The sequence below is a fragment of the Maniola jurtina genome, chromosome Z, assembly GCF_905333055.1.
Source record: "Maniola jurtina chromosome Z, ilManJurt1.1, whole genome shotgun sequence".
NCBI lineage: Eukaryota > Metazoa > Arthropoda > Insecta > Lepidoptera > Nymphalidae > Maniola > Maniola jurtina.
In genome coordinates, this window is record NC_060058.1 from 8,695,149 (window position 1) to 8,718,035 (window position 22,887).

Genomic DNA, 22,887 nt, shown 5'->3' on the forward strand with positions numbered 1-22,887 from the left:
AAATAATAATATTACTCAGAAATATTGTTATATTTACAACTTATGTATCAAACAATATCAGATAAGTAATTTGAGTACTGAGATTACCTTTTTGGAGTCAACTGCAGTGGAGAAGACAGCGGGACTGCAGCGACCATCGTGTCGAAGGCAGTACGGTCGCGGGATAATGTAGTCAAGATGCCATTCTGATTCTGGAATCGCTATTATTGATTTGATTCCAGCGAGAGTACCAGTATCACCCTGCAACAGTCACCACAGAGACAACTCATTAGGATCTGAAGATCATCTCATCCGGTTCGGAGGACCATTTTTTATGTTGTAATATTTAAAAGAAATTAAATTTTAATAGAGAAATATGCCATATAATGACCTATTATTATCCTACTTTGACGTATGTATTTACTTTTTAATGTATTTATTAAAACCGCATAAATAACTCCCAACACCATAATTTTACTTATAAATAGGTCTCTATCATTAATAGCAAAGTATATTATGAGCTTGTAAAACTCATTGACCAATTTAGCTCTATGGAAAAAATCAAATTTTTTCAAGTAGACAACTAGTGTCTCTTATGATACGTCTGTGAATAAAGATTCTACTGAAAAGAGCAGGCAAGAAACTCAGCAGTTACTCTTTTCAAATCATAGCGTTACAATATGTAACAATATAACTACACCATCTTGTGCGCTATTCAAAGCTCAGCCGGTAGCTCCCAATTTTTTGTCACTATGTCGACTTAATAAGTGTATTTTATACTATGTTTTAATTTGTGTAGTGGCAAATGATTAAATAAATAATAATTAAAAAAACACAAACTATAACTTACATCCAAATATACAACGTTGTTGGGTTCTTGAATATTAAATGAGTAAATTTTAGACAAATCGTCTACAACAACTTGTCTACAAGGAGTTGTATATGGGCAATCGTTTAAATTTGCTAAAGCATTTGATTCTGGTCCATCTCCCGACTGGAATCTCACTGTGACTACTCCTCTAGGTGACAATTCGTAATGTTCTGTAGAATTAGACTGGCTGATTGTCAGAGCTGTTCTATTGATAGGAGTAACATATTCTATAATCAATATATAAGGCCCACTTGGATCTATCTTCATGTTGTAATGAAGTTCATTTTGGACGTTGTTAATAATCGGTATTTCATTCGGTTGTGCATTGTACTCTTGTAATTGCTAGCATGTAAAAATAAAAGTAAGTTCATTAATATTTAATAATATGTCACAATAAGCTTAGCTATATTATAATATTTTTATAGCTTACCTCGGGATCATCAATAAATGATGTGACGTTTACTACCATGTCTGAAACAGTAGCCTTAGGACGTCCAGCTAAATTAGGATAGGCAAAATGTCTGCACAATTTGTTTTCACCGATAATACATGGCGTATCTACTAGCTTTGTCAGAACTGTGGCCTCATAGTATGCTTCCGGTATCAAAACAAAATAATCCTACAAGATAAATAAATAAATTAGCTATCCATTTGGTCGTACTATACAAAAAACAAAACTAAATGTGTAAATGGTCTTACTATCATAATTTCTTTGGTGGTTTTTACTGTAACGGTCCAATTGCCTGCGTTCATAACAAAAGGCGCCGGTGCGTTTCCTTTCTCTACTAAGACGGTGACAAGTTGCGGTTGATGAGTCGGCCTCAAATGAACATTGAAGCTGGAAGGATAATGTACGTACTTTAAGCCCTTCAAACAATCACACCAAGTATAGGTACAATTACAGTGTGACCCCGGTAGTCCGATAAACGTTTTGCAGGGCTTGGCATTCAAACTATCGAATTTGGCGGATTATAGAGTACTGCCTAAGACCCCCTACAGTCCGGATTTTTTTACAAAAGAGTATCTTGTAATCCTAGAAATTACAGATCTTATGATAAGATTCTATATGTTATTCATACTCTGAAGTACAAATCGTACTGCATTATGTATGTCTTTAGTAAATTTAATAATAATAGACATGTCGGATTACAAGGGGTATCGGATTAGACAGGGGCCGGATTACAGGGGGTCTACTGTAATGATAAGTTTTTTGTGACAAGTCGTTACCTCTGTTTTGTATCAATGACGCTCTCTGGTGTAATAATAATGCTGGCAGTAACGGGATCTTTAAGAGGATTGGCGTACTTTAATACCATGCGGTATAGCGACGACTTGCTGATGTGCACTACGTTGATGACTTCGTTCTAAAACATATGAAAGTTTTCAATGTGATAAAAATCAACTGGCTGTAGATATTTTAATGCTGTAGTACATTTATATTCATGAACTCAGAATTTTCTAACACCTCTTTCATTTGACACCCTACGATACAAAAGCAAAAAAAAATTTTGGAGGCCCCACTTTTTGTCATGTAACATCCGTTAGATATTTCGTATAAAATGTAACCTATATCACCCGGACCTTTACGACGAATCGATTGACACCTCATTCATCAAAATCGGCCCAGTAGTTTAGGCGCTACGGTGGAACACACAGAATCTGGATACAAACATACATACATACACACATACATAGACTGCTTAAATCATAACCCTTCCTTTTGGCTTTGCCGCAGTCGGGTATTTGCATGCCAGCTTGGCGTGATACAGCTAGACCAGTATGTGTATAATTACACCTACAAGATGACCTGTATCAGCAAATAAATAAATTAATTGATTGATTGATAAAAAATAATATGATACTGATAGTTCTGCGACTATATGGACTATAAATAAATAAAATATGGTTACCTGTAACATCGAAAACACTACATATCCTTTCCAAGAGTAGCCCGGAAATACGTCTTCCGAGTTTCTGTACCTAACAGGACCAGATTGGGTGAGGCCTTCTTCAGCTTCATATTGGAACTGATGTAGTGTGGGGAAGTAATGCGCGCGGATGGGTCGGTCGCAGCGTCGGCCCTCCACACGTGAGTGGCAACGACATTGCCCGGTGGTCTTCTCACAGTTGTTGTCGATTGAACCACCAACATCACAGTCACATGCTAAAAAAAAGGGCAACTCAAAAATATGTGTTGATAAAAAAGTATAAAATACTAAAAGATGGATCCGCGTGGATTTAGGTTTTTTAAGATCCCGTGGGAACTGTTTGATTTTCCGGGATAAAAAGTTGCCTATGTCAATTACAGGGACGCAAGCTACCTCGGTACCTTTCATACAAATCGGTTAAGCGGATGGGTTTTTGGGAATCCCGTGGGAACTCTTTGATTTTCCGGGATAAAAAGCAGCCTATGTCCGTCCCCGGGATATAAGCTAACCCTGTACCAAATTTCGTCAGAATCGGTTAAATTGTTGGGCCGTGAAAAGGTAGCAGACAGACAGACACACTTTCGCATTTATAATATTAGTATCGATAGGCGATAGATAAGGAGTTAGAGATCAAAACGGTGTGATTTTTTTTTTAATTTATAGACTAGCACTTGGCTGCATCTCAGACCTGCTAGCAAGTGATTACGGTATTGATCAATTATATGAATTATGTTTTTTATACTAGCTGATGGTTGGGACTTCATCCGCGTGGATTAAATTTATAAAATTTCCGAGCGAACTCTTCTATTTTCCGGTGTTAAAGCAGCTTATGTCAGTCTCCAAATTTTAAACGACTTTGCTTTTATAATACGATTATTTATAATATGTAGGTACCTATAGGTACGTTTTCGACCCACTGAATACAAATCTGAACTTATTTCAAATCCTATAAAACCCTCAAACTGTGCTAGAAATAAATCCAAAGTTCGTGATTTCCATTAAAAGGGTACAAGATGGAGTAAAGTTTCAACAGTTTTATTTTAGTTTTTTTTTTACATCTAAAATTTAATTTTATGTAATCACTTACACCGTTTTGTTCACCAACACCACAGCTAAACTGGTTTCACTAGAATTTTAGGTATATTAGGCTGTTATCTCCATACATATTATTGTATATTATTGTAAATTGAATACTTGAAAAGAGCAACCGCCGAGTTTCTTGCTGGTTCTTCTCGGTAGGAACGGCATTCCGAACCAGTGGTAGATTATTTCGACGATTCAAAAGCACTTGTAAAAGTTTAATTGAATAAAAATATTTTGAATTTGAATTTGCCATACCTGTGCATCCGAACATGTTGTGATTTTCTAATTTATAGAAACCGTCCTGACATTGCTCGCATTTCCTTTCGCCTACGTGTAATTTGCACATACATTGCCCACTGCGGGTGTTGCATGCGCCGAGACCTCCAAGCGTGCCTGCTATGTGGCAGCTACATTCTAAGAATAATAGAACAAACAGTTAGGTAACTTATTACTCGTTTTAGCTGACGTTTAGTGCGTAACATACACCAGTAGGATCATCGCCATTGTCACCGTGATCAATCCATCGCCGGTTCATTACTAAGCACGGGTTTCTACTCAGAATGAGAAGGAGTTGGCCTTAGTCCACCAAACTGGTCAAATACGAATTTGAAGACTTCACACACCTTTGAGAACATTATGAAGAACTCATGCAGGTTTCCTCACGAGACAGTTTCCTTCACCGTTAAATCAAGACGTGATATTTATCTAATAGCTTAACGCGCACATAACTCTGAATGTTAGAGGCCTGGGATAGATTACTTAACCTCCTAAAGAGGAGGCGGACGTCTTAACCACTAGACTAGACTATGACGGTAGTAGAGAGGCTGGTATTTTTCACGCTTATAACATCGTTAGGTTTAATAACAAACTGGTTTACCTTCACATCCAAGAGGATTGTATTCTTGTAAATTCCAAAATAGAGGTCTACAGTCGTTACAGATTCGGCCCTGCACTCGGTCTTTACATTGACACAGCTCTCCTGCTGGTACTGAACCACAACCTGAGAAATAATGATTTTTCTAAACATTTTTTTTTTTACACTTTTTACCAAACCCTTTTTTTATTAACATATATAGGCTTTCGTTTCACTGCAATCACAACAAATAGGAGTACTAAACCTAAGGTAGAGCAAGGGCAAGCTATCTCTCTACCATATTTCATCAAAATCAGTTAAATGGATGAGTCGTGAAAAGCTTGAAGACAGAGAGACAGACACAATTTCGTATTTATATTAATTATATGGTATGGTCTATGGATGTAGTGAAGATAATTTATTTAATTATATCTTACCGGCAAAAGACGCAATGACTCCTCGCGGGTCACAGTTACACTCTTCACAGGCAGGATAGTTGTAAAACTGCTCCTTGCATTTATCGCACTTAATGCCGTCAAAGTTGGATTTACAGTGGCACTGCCCGTTGTCATCACATGTTGAGCCAATTGCGCCTGACTCATCACAGTTGCATGCTGGAAAACCATTTTAAACGTTTGTTGCGAACAGACAAACAAGCAAACTAATAAACCGGGAGACATCAAAGCGCATTATGGCATTGTCATCCAGTTTCAACCTATGTTTAAAATTTCAAGCCGCTATCTCATGGCGCTATCACGTTTTAACCACTAGGCTATACCGTCTTAATATAAAAAATAACTAGGTACTGATAATAAATAATATAAATTCTATCCAACAGCAGAGTTTCAAAATGACGGGGTTTAAACTATTGCCAAAATCTTAAAAAATGATTTCGGCAACAGTTTCCTTTTTCATAATAACCATAACCCCTAGAAATTGGTTATAAAATAATTCTACCCACTATCAAAGCAATTTAAAGTGATGTTCACTTTTATAACTAAAAGATATAAAAGACTAAATTCAAGGAGAGATTTATTAGTAAAACCAATCGTCAAAACTGGCGTTCACAGTGGCTTCTTATTTCCGTGATTACTTCTGTCACATAAGAAATTTTTGATATGTAAATAATCTTACGTAAACATTCAGGGAACTTGAAATATCCTGGGGAGCATTGGTCACACTGCTTGCCACCAAAATTACTTAAACAATTGCATTTCCCATCAACTGAACAACTGGTTGAGGTAGAACCGGTTGGCGAACAATCGCAAGGGACACAGGAACGTTCACGCCCTCGAACCTCCATGTAATATCTGTTAAATGAAATAAACTTCTATACTGCCATTAAATATGTTGATGACCAATATAACGAAGTGGCGGGAGTTGTAAAGGGAGTTAAGGTTACACTTCATACGCGCTTGTCGACACAAACGCATTACGTTGACTGTTCTATTATTCACTAGAAGATGCCCGCGGCTTCGCCCGCGTGGATTTTGGTTTTTTAAAATCCCGTAAGAACTCTTTGATTTTCCGGGATAAAAAGTAGCCTATGTGCTAATCCAGGATATTATCTATCTCCATTCCAAATTTCAGCCAAATCCATTCAGTAGTTATTGCGTGAAAGAGTAACAAACATACAAACACACAGACCTACAAACTTTTGCCTTTATAATATTAGTGTGATTCTCCTAGTTATAAAATTAAGCCAATTATCGATTAATCTATTCATTATTTAAGTCCGACAAAAATAAATGCAATAAAATTATATTTATTTTGAAAGTTTCTTTATTAATTTCTATTTGAGGTCTGAGGTCATGTAAAGAACAGCAAAATTGCAAATTAATAGCTTTAAAGCAAACTTTACTCATAAAATAAATAATTTCAAATATTAAGGTTCGTTTATAAATATTGATTGGTTTTTAAAATATTACCGTTATACCAAATGTTGATTCACACTGGTGAAATATCGTCCATCTCACTTTTGATTATGTTCCGCCCATAAATGTTGATGGCAATAGCATTCTATTATGGACGCCAAAATATTCCTAACTTAATAGTATGGAAGTATGGATGTGCAATCTTACCCTGACAAACATTGATCACAGCGAGTACCACCGAAACCTGGTTTACAAATACACTGTCCTGTGGTGTCGTCACAAATGATAGGTTCTGTACCACTGGTGTCACAGTTGCAATCTATATATTTAAAAAACAACTATTATAAAAAAGAAAATGCACTTACCTATTTATAAGTATAATATTCCAAAAATTTTAAACTAGCTTTTTATCAGCCGAAAGACGATTGTTTATGTCCGAAACTGGATAATTAATCCTATCTGCAATCCGTAGATAAGTTACTTACGGCTGAATTTTTTTTTATACACAGGAAATGCCTAACGCATACCCTTCCGTCAGGGGAAACGGAGAGATTATGTGGGGCTTGCACCCACTAAAACCTGTGTTTGTTCCTCAACGGACTGGCGGTTGCGCGGGTATCACTAAGGTAGTATTCACTGCACTCCCGCCAGGTCTTAACCCGCCGCCAAGCGGACGGGTACGGATTACAACTTTCGTAGGGACCTCTAATTTTTTGAAAATAAAATATTATAGTCTATTTTTTTCAGGAATTATGTAGCTGGGTGAAAGTAGTTTCAAAATCGGTTCAGTAGTTTCAGAGATTACCCCTTTACAAACAAAGTTATAAACTTTACCTTTTTATATGATAGTGTTGTGTATAATAATGTTTATTTAGTTATTAACGAACTATTACTAACGTTTGCATGTTGGGTAGTTGAAGTATCCAGCCTCGCACTGATTGCAAGTTCTGCCAGTGTATTTGCTCTTGCAAGTGCAGTTACCGCTTTCCTTGTCACACACGTGCGATACAGACCCAACTGAATGACATTCACAATCTAAAACACGAAGGAATTTATTAAAATTCTTCAAATCAATGATTTTATTTAGCTAATTTTCAAATTACTAGAAGGTGCCCGCGACTTCGTCCACGTGGAAATAGGTTTTTGAAACTCCGTGGGAACTCTACAATTTTTCAGGATAAAAATAACCTACATTCATATCCGTGACACAAGCCGTCTGTTCCAAATAAATGATGTGTAATCCAACTTCATCCATGTGATTTTAGGGTTTTCATAAATCCCATGGAAACTCTTTAATTTTCCGAGACAAAAAAATAATAGCTTTTGTCCGTTCCAAATTTCATTTAAATCGGTTAAACAGATGGACTGAAAAAGCTAACAGACAGACAGACATACAGCTACACAGGGTTGGAACGACCAACTTCTAAGTACATAAAAGTTTTTAGCAAGCATGGTTGGCGTTGTTTTTATAAGTGGTAGTTGGTTAATTCAGCTAATAAAAAATTCATCAGAAAGGGCATCAATAAGGATGACAATAAACTTCTAGTAACTTACTTTTACATTCCGGTGAATAATAACCATCTGCACACATTTCACACGAAAATCCCGCGTAGTTATATTTGCAAGGACACTGTTAAAAAGATACTAATTATTATTTAATAAATACTACTAATATTATTCTAATATGTCAAATACGAGTAGGTACATTTTTTATTTCATTACAAGTTAGCTCTTTACTGCAATCTCACCTGGTGGTAAGTGATGATGCAGTCTAAGAGGAAGTGGGATTACTTGGAAGGGATATGGCGGTTTTATTAAACCCATACCATGGTTTCTATGTGGTATCGTACTGGAAAGTTAAATCGCTTGGCGGCACAGCTTTGCCGGTAAGGTGGTAATTAGCCACGGCAGAAGTCTCTCACCATACAGATGTGGTGAAGGCCTCCGCCAACTTGACAATTCTGGGCCGTTACAGAGATTTTCTTTACAGAAGCCGTTTCTTACCATTCCGTCAGTAGGTGTGCAGTGTTGTCCTTCTGTGCCATTAAGATTACATGTACAAGGCTTGCAATCGGGATAGTCAAAGTATCCATACGCACAAGAATCACAGTTTGGTGGATTGAATTCCCTTCGGCACTCACACCTCCCGGTTTCCTCTTGACAGTTACCGGTCGAATAGTGTAAGTCACAGTTACAAGCTGTAAAAAATTAATGATTAATTTTTGGATAGAAGTAGGTATTACCTTTTGGAAGCTCATTACCTTATTCTGCCATAATCTGCTACAAAAATCTGTACCTAGATGATGGACCCTTGAATTTTTTTTATTTTAGGACAAAATACTTTGAAGGAACTTCGTGCATAAATAATATGCTATAAAAAAAACTAGAAAATTGAAAAATTTACAACTTCATGTCAAGATTTCATTTCAAATGTCTGTAGTTTGTGTAAAAAAACGTTTTCTTTTGGGGAAAAATAGGCGTAATTTCAAATATCGATTCGGATTTTCACTTTGCCGTTTTTGACTAAACTTTTTCATATCTCAAGCAAAATTAATTCTCTCTCGGGATGAGGTGCGGTCAGAGGTAAAGGGTGACACACACAGATAACGTTATTTCCTTCATCTGTGGAAACGGCACTATTTTAGGCTCTACCTACCAACGAGTTGTCGCTTCCATGATCGTGGCTCATAAGTAGTATTTTAAAAGATGCGGTATTGTCTCTTACTTATAGATTATTATTAACTCTTGTTTATCTACCATGTTTAACTTCAATAACGAGTAATTCAAGTGACTTACGTTGGCATACATCCAGTTCATCCCAGCGTTTACCGTAGGGGCGGTAGTATGTTGGTTTGCACTTGTTACAGTTTATTCCTTCTGTGTTGTGTTGGCAGTTCTTACATACGCCACCGCCTTCATATCGTCCATGTATATCGAGTGATAAGCGTTTCTCGTCAATACTTGCATCGAACTCGCACTCAGTGGTGTGATTGTGACAGTTACAAGCTAAAACATAATATATCTATTATAATGGCTGTTTTTAACCCCCGACCCAAAAAGAGGGGTGTTATAAGTTTGACGTGTGTATCTGTGTGTCTGTGTATCTGTGTATCTGTGTATCTGTCTGTGGCATCGTAGCGCCTAAACGAAAGAACCGATTTTAATTTAGTTTTTTTTTGTTTGAAAGGTGGCTTGATCGAGAGTGTTCTTAGCTATAATCTAAAAAAATTGGTTCAGCCGTTTAAGAGTTATCAGCTCTTTTCTAGTTTTCTTGTAGAAAAGAAGGTTAGATAACCGTTAGGTTCATAATATTATGTCAATAGACAAATGTCAAGCTGTCAAGATGGACGTTGCCTAAATACATAATTATTTATTTGAAAATGATGTTTTGGAAAACTCAAATACTTTGGATCGTCGGGGGTGTTATAAATTTTTAATTTACACTTGTATAGTACTCTATACTCAATAGTTTATATGGGATAAAGTCATCGACACGAAACATAGAGAGTATATTCCCACAAAATCATTCGTTGTTCAATTAAAAAGGCAATCAAGGTTGCTTGGTAGAGCTTGCTCTAAGCAATAAGGCCGCCTTTGCACACAATTGTTTTTTCTGTTTTCTTCCTTTTGTGGTTGTATTTCTTATGTTATTGTGTTCAATAAAATTCAAAATTCAAAATATTTTTATTCAATTAGACTTTTACAAGTTCTTTTGAATCGTCAAAAGCATCTATAACATACATATATAAAGATTTCATCTATCTATCTATCTAAAAAGCGCATGTCTGTACGTATAAAGTTGTACGTATAAAGGTTGAAATAATTTGCTCACGTTCACAAGCGAATCTGTCCCAATTTTGCGATATTCTCCATTTCTTCTGTTCGAAACCTGGACAGCAGGCAGTACATTGCGGACCGCAGGTATTGTGTTGGCATCGGCATACAAGAATACTGCTGTCACTCTCGGGCTCGGCCGGGTCGCAAGTGTCGGCGTGGCCGTTGCACATGCATCGCCCTCCAATACTGATATCCTTAATACTGTAGAAGTACTGTTAAACCGAGAACGTAGATATTAAATACTTTCTACACGCAAATTAAAAGAAATAATAAATGATTACAATATCATCCCCCTGTCTGACTATGTCCGCGTGAATTTAGATTTTCAAAAATCCGACGGGAATTATTTAATTTTCCGTGATGGAAAGTAGTCTATATCCATCTTCGTTATGTAAGCTCATTTTAGAAATAAAAATAGAAAGATTTTTGTTCAAATAAACTTTTTCAAAGACTTTTAAATAGTCAAATGCTTCTACTAATATAGTTCCGAATGCTTTCCTACCAAGAAGAGCTAACAAGAAACTTGGATTGCTTGGCTGCTCTTTTCAAAGATTTTGTATCAAATAGCCCGAGAATTTATCCATGTGGATCTAGTGTTTACGAGTCTCCCTTAACCCTTTTATTTTCCAAAAAAAAAATAGATGTCCTCCCCGGGATACAAACTATCTCTATACCAAATTTTATCAAAATTGGTTAAACAATCAGCTGTGAAAAGCAGACAAAATGCATTTCGCATTTATAATATTACTTAGTATGATTGTATTTTTAACCGACTTCCAAAAGGAGGTGGCTCTCAATTCGGCCCAATACCTATTATATGCACATCTTTCTGGACGAATTTGCAATTTTTTTTTATTCATTATAATATCTATAATAAATTGTACTCACTCTTCTGGTAACCGTAGGGTCCTGTCTTGCTACCGACATAAGGTGACCAAGCAAGTTTTTGGTTCTCAATAAACGTAATCTCACGTTGGTCGCTCGCGTCCACTCTTGTAGCACAGAAGAGTTGAAATATTTGTTTGCTGACGGCCGAGAATTTAGCAGCGAAATTGGTATCTAAAGGAATTTTTATCTCATTAAAATAAAACTACTTCCACCTATTCGGACGCTAATAGCAATGTCACTAACCACGAAAAAATTTCACAAAATTGTCTTTTAATTTATTAAATTATCATCGGTCTCAAAATGTGAAGCTATGGATACAAAATAGCGTGTGATAAAATGCAATTAATTCATTTATTGTACTCAAGTTAGAAATTGGTAGGTACAACATTAAGCCATAATTATTATTATTCATATAAAAATAAATGGTTTTTTTTTTTAATTTACAGGCTAGCGCTTAGCTGCAATCAGACCTGCTAGCAAGTGATGATGTTTATTAATTATTACTCATGTTTCATAAAGTCCAACAAAAAAAACTTTTTTGTCACTCCTATAAAGTTGACTTTTTGGATACTGACAGTGTTGGATTAACGATGCGTAAAATAATTTTCATTTTTTAAATATTTAAGATGGTTACATCAAATGAAAAACAAAATTAAATACTCACTTCTCCACCTTCAAGAGGAACAATTTTAGAGTATTCCGTACTGCAAATTACCGAATCATCTTTTGTTATGGGTTGCAGACTCTCCCGTCCGAAATATCTTACGCAATCCCTGGAAAACAATAAGCGTGATATTAAAGAGAGTTTGAAAATAGACTATTTATTTTTAATGGAGCAAATCATTATTAAAAATCCTAAATCAAATAGATAATAATATTAGACCTTAGTTAACTGTCCTTAGTTTATTTTAATACATCTAACTCCATAGATTAAAATTAAAATACTTAATCTATTCTAACTCCTAAGTTCCAAAGTTCCAATAGAACCCCACTTTCAATTTCTACGGAAAACTGCAATAACTCTTTGGTATACATTATATCTATTCTTGCAAATTACAATGTTGTATATATAGGGTATAGTATGTAGATAAACGTACTGTGGAGAGTCGGAAAAATATTGCCACGGCTTGAACGTCTTTCCGTAGTCAGTAGATTTCTCCAAAGCCCAAAGCCCTGGTCTTGGGGAATTGCCCATTCGGACGAAGACATATGCCACGTGAAATTCCTAGAAAAAAAAAACATAGTACTTTACACAATGTAATAGAAACGAATAGTGACATATCGATATTCAAAAACATAATCCCAAACTACGACGAACCCGCAGGCTATTAATTTATTTAAGTCATAGTTACGCTAATCAGGACAATACGATGTTACAATAATGTATACCTATCTAGTATCTACTTATTATAAAGTACATACATATTAATCACAAAGTTACGTCTATTTGTAACAGATGTTTAAACATCGTCATCCCTGGCGAAGTCTCAAGGCCGTCCAATTCGCGCTGTCGTGAGACCCAAGATAAAATAGACTTAAAAAATTGGAAACTCGAGACGAAAAATGGACAGAATAACATAGGAAAGCGGATCCCAACTTTATGGAACAATGCAATTGGAAAAGATAATATATAGTACAGCTTAGAAATATATACGAGCAGATCATCACCTATCTCCACTCGATTATGTCAACACTTATAAGGAAGTTCTAATGACTGTTGAAAAGTTGTAAGCGTACTGTAGGTATCGTCTAGATTCTAGAATATAGCTTAGTAGGTAGTCAAGAAATGACATCTACTATTTATACTAATATCATAAATGCGAAAATGTGTTTGTTTATTTGTTTGTTTGTCTTTTCTTCACGCCCTAACTAATCAACCAATCGACTTGATTTTTGGCATAGAGACATCAGATAGTTGAAAGGACGGAGAGTAATATAGGCTACTTTTATCGCGGAAAATCAATGAGTTCCCACGGGATTTTTAAAAACCTAAATACATGCGAATGAAGTCCCAAGCATCAACTAATAAGTACATAAATATAAAAGAGCTTAGAGAAAATTATGGATCTTTTCAATTTATTTTTTAGATATTAGAAACTAGCCGATGCCCGCGACTTCGTCCGCGTGGATTTAGGTTTTTTGAAATCCCGTGGGAACTCTTTGATTTTCCGGGATAAAAAGTAGCCTGTGCTAATCCAGGATATTATCTATCTCCATTCCAAATTTCAGCCAAATCCGTCCAGTAGTTTTTGAGTGAAGGAGTAACAAACATACACACACACACACACACACATACAAACTTTCGCCTTTATAATATTAGTGTGATAATTTTTAAAAGCTTTTATTTATATGGCATATTATTGTAAATTGTACATTTGAAAAGAGCAACCGCCGAGTTTCTTGCTGGTTCTTCTCGGTAGGAACAGCATTCCGAACCAGTGGTAGATTATTTTGACGATTCAAAAGCACTTGTAAAAGTTTAATTGAATAAAAATAATTTGAATTTGAATTTGAATTTGAAAAATTTTAACTAACTAACTAGCAGCTGATGCCCGCCACTCAGTCCGCGTGGAATTAGATTTTTAAAATCCGGTTGGAACTCTTTCCTTTTCGGGGATAAAAGGAAGCCTATGTCACTCTCCAGGGCTTTTACTATATTTTTGCAAAAAATCATGCCAATCTGTTGCTCTATTGCGGCGAGATTAAAGGACAAGCAAACGTGAATGATGAACACAATATTATTAAAAAAAATCATGTTATGGGCATCTTATTGCATTCGCCAAGCATAGAATTTCATATTTAGGTTTACCTAATGGTAAGTAACCCAGGTAAAGGTAACGGTAAGCCATATTATTATAAATTATGTGAAAGTGTGTTTGGTTATTGGTTTGTCTTTCAATAAAGTCGTAATTGAGCAATCAGATCAACGTGGTTTTTTGCATAAATATATTTGAAGATCTAGAGCTGTTTTTTAAGGCTATTTTTTAACCGACTACGGCAAAGCCGAAAGGAAGGCATCATAAGTCATTTGCATCAGCTAGTGTTTTTATAAAATACATTTTTAAGATACGTATGTATACAAAGATGCCAATTCCTATGTAGGCATTAGTAATTAGTAATTACGTTCGCAGAGCTGCATTATTGTGTTTACAACGTGAAGCATTCTTAGGAGTAGGCAACTTAAATTTCGCCATGCCAAAGGTATCATTTTACACAGCTAACCATGCAATATTCTAGTAGGTAAGTACATAAATTAACTTGTAATAAAATACTTGGATCATCTTGTTTCATACAGTAGACATATAAAAATAATTAAACTTTTTAAATTTCTTAATCTAAATCCGTTATGCTATATATAATATATATATTTAAGGCATAAATCAGATTTAGGATTAGAACGATTAAAAATTATGTGGTGAATTCTATTAAAATGTTCAAGTATCCTGGTTGTTTAATTCGTTTAAAAAAAATTCGCTTGAGCTCATAGTTACCTACGTTCTAATTACGAGTATGTAGGTACACCTACTAGGTATTACGAGCTTTTGTCAAGAGCTGCATGGTAGGTATAAAGCATTCGCCATAAATTGAAGTTACAACATATATGCAGGTAGGTATACTAAATAATTTAAAACTTGTTTGTTATATTATTATCTTCCATTCTTAGCGTTGTTTCAGAGAGGTATAACTGTCGGGTCGATGAACTCTCACCAATTAGAACTATTTTGAGAGCTATGAAGTTCGCTGTCGACGAGGGAATATGGCCTCAATGTTCTCACTTATATCGCTCTAGTGACTTCTACTCAAGACGTTCTTTAAGGTGTTAAAACCTATCGATATTTTTCTTCAATTTATACTTTATTATACCTTAATTTATCTACATCTATACTAATGAAGAAAGATTTACCTACTCATAATAAAAATAAACTTACTCATCCTGCTTTATGCCATCATCATCAAGTAGGTACCTATACTTATATATCTTCATGAAAACAAAATATATAAGCCCAAATTCAAGTATCCTGATATATTGTGCCATTAGGGAGTTCCGTGCCCACCTTCCATTTTCGTCATCAGACCATTGTCATTGTATTTTTTGAAAGTATTCATGAAATTAAAGCAAATGAGTGTTTTGACAGAGTTTCCACGTCAATCTCCCACCTTTATCATCATAATCGGGGACTCTCGATGGTAGACTACCGTAATCATCTTTTAAACTAACTGACGAACTAATATCTAAACCACGAAATGTGCATAATTTTAATGCACATTGGGACATAGGTACTTGGAATTAACCGAAAAATCTGTAGGTAGGTATCTGTTTTCGATGGAAACACAATCAAAGAAATTCGAAATAGGTAGGTAATAGTATCTTAATTATTATTTTATACATCCATGTACACAACATACAAACAATTCATACCTACTACATAATAAAAAATTTCAAAATAAATGCTGTTAGGTCTAGAGGCTTGACATATTTTCCATGTCGGATTTGAGATAACGCAGTTCGTGCCAAAGAAAGTATTTTAAAAATTGTTTCGAGCGAAGTCGGGTAAGTGTCTTAAGTAAGTATAATAATATTTTTTTTTATCATTATCCTTAGACAGCTGTTTCTTGACGATGGTCACATGTGTGTACGCTGTACAGTTTTTCGAGTGGGCAAGAAGTAATGAATGATGTCATCGACGACCACTAAGGGCGGTTACACACTCGTCCGATCCGAGTCCGTGAAAATACGTTCCGAAGTAGTCATAGAACTGTTTGTACTAGTATAGTAGCCTACGCACTAGATCCGACTTCTGTCATCCGAGTTCTGTCCGTCATCCGTGATTATATCTCGGATGTGCCTTGGATTCAAATCGGACATATGACGTAGATATATATTAAAGTTGTCTACTGGATAGCTTGGATTTGGATCAAAGATCGGATTAGTACGTAAGCAATATCCGAATTCGAGCCTAAATTATTCATATCCGTATTTTCGGATTCGGATTGGATGAGTGCGTAATCGCTCTATACAAAGCGATGTCATCTGTTGATACATATTCTAATTTAATAATTAGCCCAGCCTGTATAAAATACCTAGGTATGATGTGCGTGTGTTTTTATGTTCTAAAGTGATAACTTAACTTTAATGCTCAATCCAGCAGCGTTAAAAAGAACACTAACTACGATAGAGTCTGTCTAACGAAAGATGATAGTGAATTTTTATAAACCTGCAACATTGGAAATGTCACTTTGTTTTTTAACCTCGCCTGGTTTTGATAATAGATATATTTAAGTATAAATATATTTTTACTTAATAAAACTCTCCAAGACTTATACTAATTAGACCAAGTCTATCAATACGACTTTTTGAAAAATACTTATCTAAGGATCTTTTGTTAAGTATAAAATTATTAAAAATAAATTATTAAATTAATTATTAAAATAATAAATTAGTAAAAATATTATTATTAAAAAAATATGTTGACGTAATTTTTTTTTATAAATTAATCGAGTGTAAAATTAAAAAAGTATATACTATCAAATTACATATTTAATTCCTATATATACACAGGGATAAACGACCTACATATTTTTTTTTGATTCGCCGCCATTTCTCACTCAGCTTTCACAAACAATTGTTTTAGAAAAAAAAAATATTACCTGACCGAGATCTATGGTAAGATTGACTTCATTATACTTCATTCCTCGTGATAGAGGAGGGCTCTGCCACCAGGTTTCCATCCCATCCACGGCGTACTCCGGCGGATGTCTCTTCGCTTCATTCGTCGCATCGCAGACGTCGCATACCTGAATGACAGCAGGATTAATTTACTATCATATCATTTATCATCATATTCATCATATTATCATATCAACTCTTTATTCATAAATGTATGTATATTCTTAGTCCTACGTGGTAAATCGAAATCATTACAGTATATTGAAGTCTGAAAACTACGTCACGTTAAAAACTCACTAGCTGTACATACATAAAGAAAATTACATTATTTATTTTTCATCCTTTGCTCGTTAAATGGTCCTGTTTCGCAAAAAAAATCGCTTCCAAAGAAAACCGAAAGCTCAGTCTTTACTCCGAGTCGTCATCAACCGATTGACGTCCACGTATGGTTCACGCACGTTTAACGGCCAGCGCAAACACACGGAGTGGAGATGATGAAGTCTTTCTGATAACAAATTAAACTCAGCTTTTTATATTTTGACATATCGTTGACATTGGTCTAGGCACGGGCATTCCTGGGCTTACCATGCACCGGGTTCAGACGCACCTGAGCTTAGCCACGCACTGCCAAGCGGCTGCATGCCAAAGTTAAAAAGCTTAGTTTTATTTCGTCACTGCTGGTTTACGTTGCGCCTCAAAGCTGTAATTTAGAAGCATGCACTGGCCGAGCTTTCGTTTCATTTCGACAAAGTTCGGGCCGTCTCGTAGTGTTTTTATGGACATGTGGTAGCCAAATGCGTTTGCGCATCCCTGCTCTAGAGCGATCTTTTGTTTCTCTCCAGCACAATGGATTCCAAATTTGAATGTATTTTTTGTCGGCACATGCTCTTCGCATGTTTTGAAAAAGAAAAAATAGTTTGTGAATGGACGGATTTATTGGGTGTTTTAAATGGACCTTTTGCTTTTAAGACTTCCATTGATGATGTAACATTATACTTTATTTCTGATGGTTAATTCAATGAAAACTGCTCTATATATTTGAATGCTCTATTTACGCATTGTCTTGTAACGGAAATGACGTCGATGCAAAACTTTGTGCAGTACCAATCTGACCAATCTTTATATGATATATATTTTCATATAGAACTCTAATCTAATACATTTTTGAATGTTATTAAAACAGCCAAATACCGGACATTTGTCATCGTCATTGATAATGATAAGAGAGGACTAACGACCCACTTGGTAGAGATGCCTAGGTATATGAGTTAAAAATAATCACATGACCTACGAACTCAGTATCATCAGTAGCCGTGGTAGCCACAGTGTAAAAGCTAGTAAGCAATTCACCATATTATTGTTACAAAAATGATTTTTATTATAAAACTAATTTTTATTTTTATCTATTACCGACTTGAATATCTACTTTTATAGGTAGGTATATCTAAAATATTGTAGCTAATGATTTTGTGAAGAGCAACTGTTGTACTGAGCTGCTTACTAACGCCACGGCAAGATGGGCCATTCTGGACCAATATGGTAGGGGAATTAAACAATGTGTTTCAGAAAAAATATCGGAAAGCTAAATTTTGGTATAAAATGAAAAATATACCGTTAAATAAAATGTAAAGTTCCCATTTTACAAATTTTTAGACGCACCAAGAATCAAACTATGAATTATTATGATCTGAATAATTTGTATCAATATGTTTGAAATCGAAATGGGAAAAAATGCTGTTGATGAGCTTTGACAAATTGTAATTTTTTGACAGCACTGAGATTTCTCAAATTTCGCAAGTCTAGCAGCTATCCAAGCTAGTAGCGATATAAAAGTGAAGTCTAGCTTCCCCGAAAAGGCTGACGTTTTTTAAATCACAGCAAAGCTGATGTAGAAGAGTGAGACCACTCCTGCTGGTTAGTAGCTAAGTAGGTACCTAGTTTTTGGAGCAAGTGTCAGATTTCACAACACAAGCTTCGAGCCATATCGCAGGATGGTGAGCCAACAGGATGCTTCAGATAAGCTATCGCACCCTTTATCGAACATGTAGCTACTGGCGGGAGTAAATTAGAGATGAACAAAATATATTTTATGTAACTCCATTCTACGCTCAGTAAAAATTTAAACAAGAATTAAAGAAAAATTGCGACTGTTTTGGCCGTTAACCGTATAAAGTACAAGTGTAAATTAAAAATTTATAACACCCCGACAAGTAAAGGTTGCAGTAACTAGAAAAGAGCTGATAACTTTCAAACGGCTGAACCGATTTTCTTAGATTATAGTTAAGAACACTCTCGATCAAGCCACCTTTCAAACAAAAAAAAACTAAATTAAAATCGGTTCATTAGTTTAGGAGCTACGGTGCCACAAACAGATACACAGATACACACGTCAAACTTATAACACCCCTCTTTTTGGGGCGGAGGTTAAAAATATTAGAAAAAACGAGCACTTAGATAATAGCTAAATAACGTTTTTTCTAACATTTCTAATACGAGCCGCTAAGCTGTAGAGCAACCTTCAGGCATGCGATTTTATGCCTCGTATATTAATATTATCCTGAGAATATGTATTATCAAGAAATCTTATATCTATGATCAGCAGTGGACGTCCATCGGTTGACGACTACCATGATGATATTAAGTATCTTTAGTACCTTCAAGGTAAGGTAAGGGTACACAACACCTTAACTTAGATTTAATCTTTGCTCAACTAAGAGATTATAGGTACATAAGAATATGTTCAGTTTTGAGAAAGATAGTTAAATATACACAAATATTCACACTCGATTTCATATTCCACCCACTTCGTTGGGTAAAAATATTGTATTTTCTGATTAGAACCAAAAGCTCATCGGAAGTTGTTGGGGATAAAAATTTCATGTAGAGCAATACATATTTAGAAAATTTTGTTCCTGCCTACATATTATGTAGGTAGATGGGATTTTTATAACAAAAAAAAATAGCTAACAAAATGGATTGCTCTTTCGGCTTCCGTTTTCCCCGCCAATTGCAATAATGGTACCTTCAGAAGTAGAGTATCTTCTAGGAAGGTGCGCTCTACCTTAGGCTACTGAGTTCACCTGTTATTTGATGTGATTGCAGTTAACATGCCTGTTTAGTTTAAACAAATGTTTATAAAATTAAGTTCGATTATTTGTAAGTACGTAACTATGTTTATCAACCAAAACCAATCAATCAAGTAATCGACGAAATTTTTACAGTTTCAATAGGATCACTTTCTATTGACCCCAACTTTCAACAAACCTTTCATTCAACTAACAACTGCAACTGAAATCGGTCAGATAGAACCCAATGTATAGCGTGATCTTAATTTTACTGGCTAGTAGGTAGGTTTATAATTATTTATTATTACACTTACCTAATACTAAATTTAACTATCAAGCTTTTCGTTAAGCTTAAGCTTAAAGTTACGAGCAAACAAAGTAACGTAAAATAATCCACACTGTTATTATAAATGCGAAAGTGTGTCTGCTTGTCTGTTAGTTTTTCAGCGCCTACTAGTTTAACAAATTTGGAAGAAATTTGGTACACCTTGCATCCTGGGGAAGGACTTAGGCTACTTTTTGTCCTGAAAAATCATGGGATTCTTATAAATCCTAAAACCACACCAAAGTCGCGAACATCATCTATTTAGTTCCTACAGATTTACAGATTCCCACGGAATTTGCAGCCACGGACAAAGTCATGGGCATCATCTAGGGTATCTAGGGCATCAAATAAAAAATATAATCACCTGTCCTTGAATCACAGTTTCATCGTGGTCCACATTGGCACCAACCAATTTACAGTACAATTCGGATCCTTCATCACCACAAGTCGCTGAAGCAGTGATCTTCTTTCCAAGCGCTAAGTTAAAGTACGGGGGTGTCAATATTTCTGCGCACGCGACGCTCATGTACAAGAGAAGTAGCGCGACAACACGCGCCATGGTACGCGCGCGCCGGATCGTCGCAGAATGAACTATGGAGTTGAATGTAGAGATAGCATGCGTCGGCTTCGGGAAGGGTGGTAGAGATTATTTTTTTAATCGAATTCAGAGAAAGATACACTCGCCCACTGCCGCCGACCTGTTTGTATGTCTAAGCAATTATCTTTCCGTCTACATCCTTGCCTTTCTGAATTCTTTTTTATAATATAAGTAGGCATGGTTTAATAATTTTCACAGGCATGTTTGAAATGAGAATAGTGATACCAAAAATTTGAAAGATCTTAAAAAAAGTAAACAAAAATAGATGCCTACAGTTAATATTTTCATTTTAAGTGTTTATTTAAAATACTGACTACTTATTAATTTATATAAAGTTTATAATAATATGAACTTAATAAAAAAAGTGTTTAATGATTGTATAAATAATTATCAAAATAAAAAGCTCGATGAGGTTCTGTTTGATCGGATCGGCTCTGTTACAGTATTTTTGACTGCATACGCATACGTGGTAGCGAGCAAAAAGAGAAATTGTTCGACTAAATGGAGTGATTGATGAGTGAGGGCTAAATACACAGCCATCGTTTACGTCCTTCAGTAAATATTCCATGCTCGCGAAACGTTTCGATGCATAACTTTTTCCCCTAGTAGGTACTATCGTCCTACAACCCCTTTCATTGTATACTATACCCACATCTAGAAATCTTTTGAAACAGCCTTTCCTGTACAGCGGACCATATGCAATTTTTTTGTCTTCCCTCACTCTTTCATCGCGAACGCATTTTATCTCGAATAAATGCTTTCTGCCATAACTTCTGTCACTTCCTTCAAAGGAATTGTAACAGTAGGCCGAAGGAATTCCAGATTCATTGAGGCCGCATCTGTAGCAATATGAAATTTTCATATTTTTGTTTTTCATAGTAGTGGTTGGTGTTGTCGCCGTTGCCGAAGTATTTGAAGTGATTGTAGAGTTTTCTAGAGTGCTCAAAGGGGTTAAAATGCTCGAGGGTGCCAGAGTGTTCATAGTACTCGAAGAGGTTGAAGGGGTTGGATTGTTGGGAGGACTTGCAGTGATCAGCGTGATCCCATGATGCGGAAAATTTCTTTCAATGTTTTTTGATGTAACATTAGTTTTAGTTGTGGCTGATTTTCCTGTTTCTAAAATTACAATTATAAAAATGAATGTCTTGAAAATAATTTTATAAACCAACGAATTTGTTTATGCCCACTATAGTAAATTAGCATATTGCGTTAATTGTATACAATATTATAAGCAACTTACGAACTTACCTAACTTTTGTGGCAGCGTTTTTCTGAGGAAATATGTTGGCCAAGTCTTTCTAGGCTTGCTAGAAGAAGTTTCTATAACTGGTCTGGATAAGAAAAAAGGCTCAGCAGGAACAAAAGGAATACGGTCGTAAATGTTATGAAATCCAGGCAAAGCATCAGTTCGTCTTCGGTACGTTTCAGTCAAATTGATAATAGAACTTTGTAAAGTAATGTAGAATTCTTTCCTTGCGCCATCTATTTCATTAAAGCTATTTGTTGAAGTTGATTTTATGGTAGTTCTATCATCAATTGTGAATTCAAAATTGTATAAATCTTCTGTGAATAAATCCACATTATTTCCTTGTGAGACGTATTCATACCGATTTTTCAATCGAGATAAAAGTGAACATGAATACTTTTTACTCGTAAATATGCTGATAACTATCATAATAAGAAAAATTATGCACATATTTTAAACGGAATATAAAATATAATAAAAATATGAAACTTAACAAAATATATTTTTCGAGTATGTCTTGATTTGATCATGGTTTTGACAACTTCCACAAAGTTAATATAGCCACAGAACATGAGACTAACTACCTTATTACAGTTTGACCTTTGACACTCCCTTAGTGCTCTGCTTGGCTGACACTCTTACTAATTGCTAAAATGCAATGAAGATGCAATG

The 22,887-nt window shown here is 35.4% G+C and overlaps 2 protein-coding genes across 2 annotated transcripts in view; both read right to left on the bottom strand.

Moving 5' to 3' along the window:
• Positions 1-20,977, bottom strand: part of LOC123880149 (laminin subunit alpha) — a 44,678-nt gene extending 23,701 nt beyond the window's left edge. Inside the window, exons 1-21 of the mRNA XM_045928097.1 lie at positions 20,736-20,977; positions 16,963-17,109; positions 12,411-12,538; positions 11,978-12,086; positions 11,314-11,484; positions 10,421-10,637; positions 9,385-9,594; positions 8,593-8,786; positions 8,143-8,218; positions 7,486-7,623; positions 6,796-6,907; positions 5,849-6,024; positions 5,152-5,328; positions 4,739-4,861; positions 4,117-4,275; positions 2,761-3,014; positions 2,078-2,214; positions 1,550-1,688; positions 1,281-1,469; positions 830-1,192; positions 88-240 (exon numbers count right to left, since the gene is read on the bottom strand). Coding sequence (XP_045784053.1) covers positions 88-240; positions 830-1,192; positions 1,281-1,469; positions 1,550-1,688; positions 2,078-2,214; positions 2,761-3,014; positions 4,117-4,275; positions 4,739-4,861; positions 5,152-5,328; positions 5,849-6,024; positions 6,796-6,907; positions 7,486-7,623; positions 8,143-8,218; positions 8,593-8,786; positions 9,385-9,594; positions 10,421-10,637; positions 11,314-11,484; positions 11,978-12,086; positions 12,411-12,538; positions 16,963-17,109; positions 20,736-20,930 — 3,567 coding nt within the window. The 5' untranslated portion in view covers positions 20,931-20,977. The remainder of the gene's footprint in view (positions 1-87; positions 241-829; positions 1,193-1,280; positions 1,470-1,549; positions 1,689-2,077; positions 2,215-2,760; positions 3,015-4,116; positions 4,276-4,738; positions 4,862-5,151; positions 5,329-5,848; positions 6,025-6,795; positions 6,908-7,485; positions 7,624-8,142; positions 8,219-8,592; positions 8,787-9,384; positions 9,595-10,420; positions 10,638-11,313; positions 11,485-11,977; positions 12,087-12,410; positions 12,539-16,962; positions 17,110-20,735) is intronic.
• Positions 20,978-21,025: 48 nt separating this feature from the next.
• On the bottom strand, positions 21,026-22,707 carry LOC123880481. Its single transcript, XM_045928621.1, has 3 exons — positions 22,218-22,707; positions 21,348-22,085; positions 21,026-21,117 (listed from the first exon to the last, which is right to left on the bottom strand). The coding sequence occupies exons 1-3, from the start codon at positions 22,663-22,665 to the stop codon at positions 21,026-21,028; spliced, it is 1,278 nt and encodes a 425-aa protein (XP_045784577.1). The 5' UTR covers positions 22,666-22,707.
• Between the last annotated feature and the right edge of the window lie 180 nt (positions 22,708-22,887).

Coding starts and splice junctions, on each gene's coding strand:
- LOC123880481 (XM_045928621.1), bottom strand. CDS start 22,665: ATGTGCATAATTTTTCTTATTATGATAGTTATCAGCATATTTACGAGT. Junction 22,086..22,217: donor AACGCTGCCACAAAAGTTAG/GTAAGTTCGTAA, acceptor TTGTAATTTTAG/AAACAGGAAAATCAGCCACA. Junction 21,118..21,347: donor TATTTTGATAATTATTTATA/CAATCATTAAAC, acceptor AAAAGAATTCAG/AAAGGCAAGGATGTAGACGG.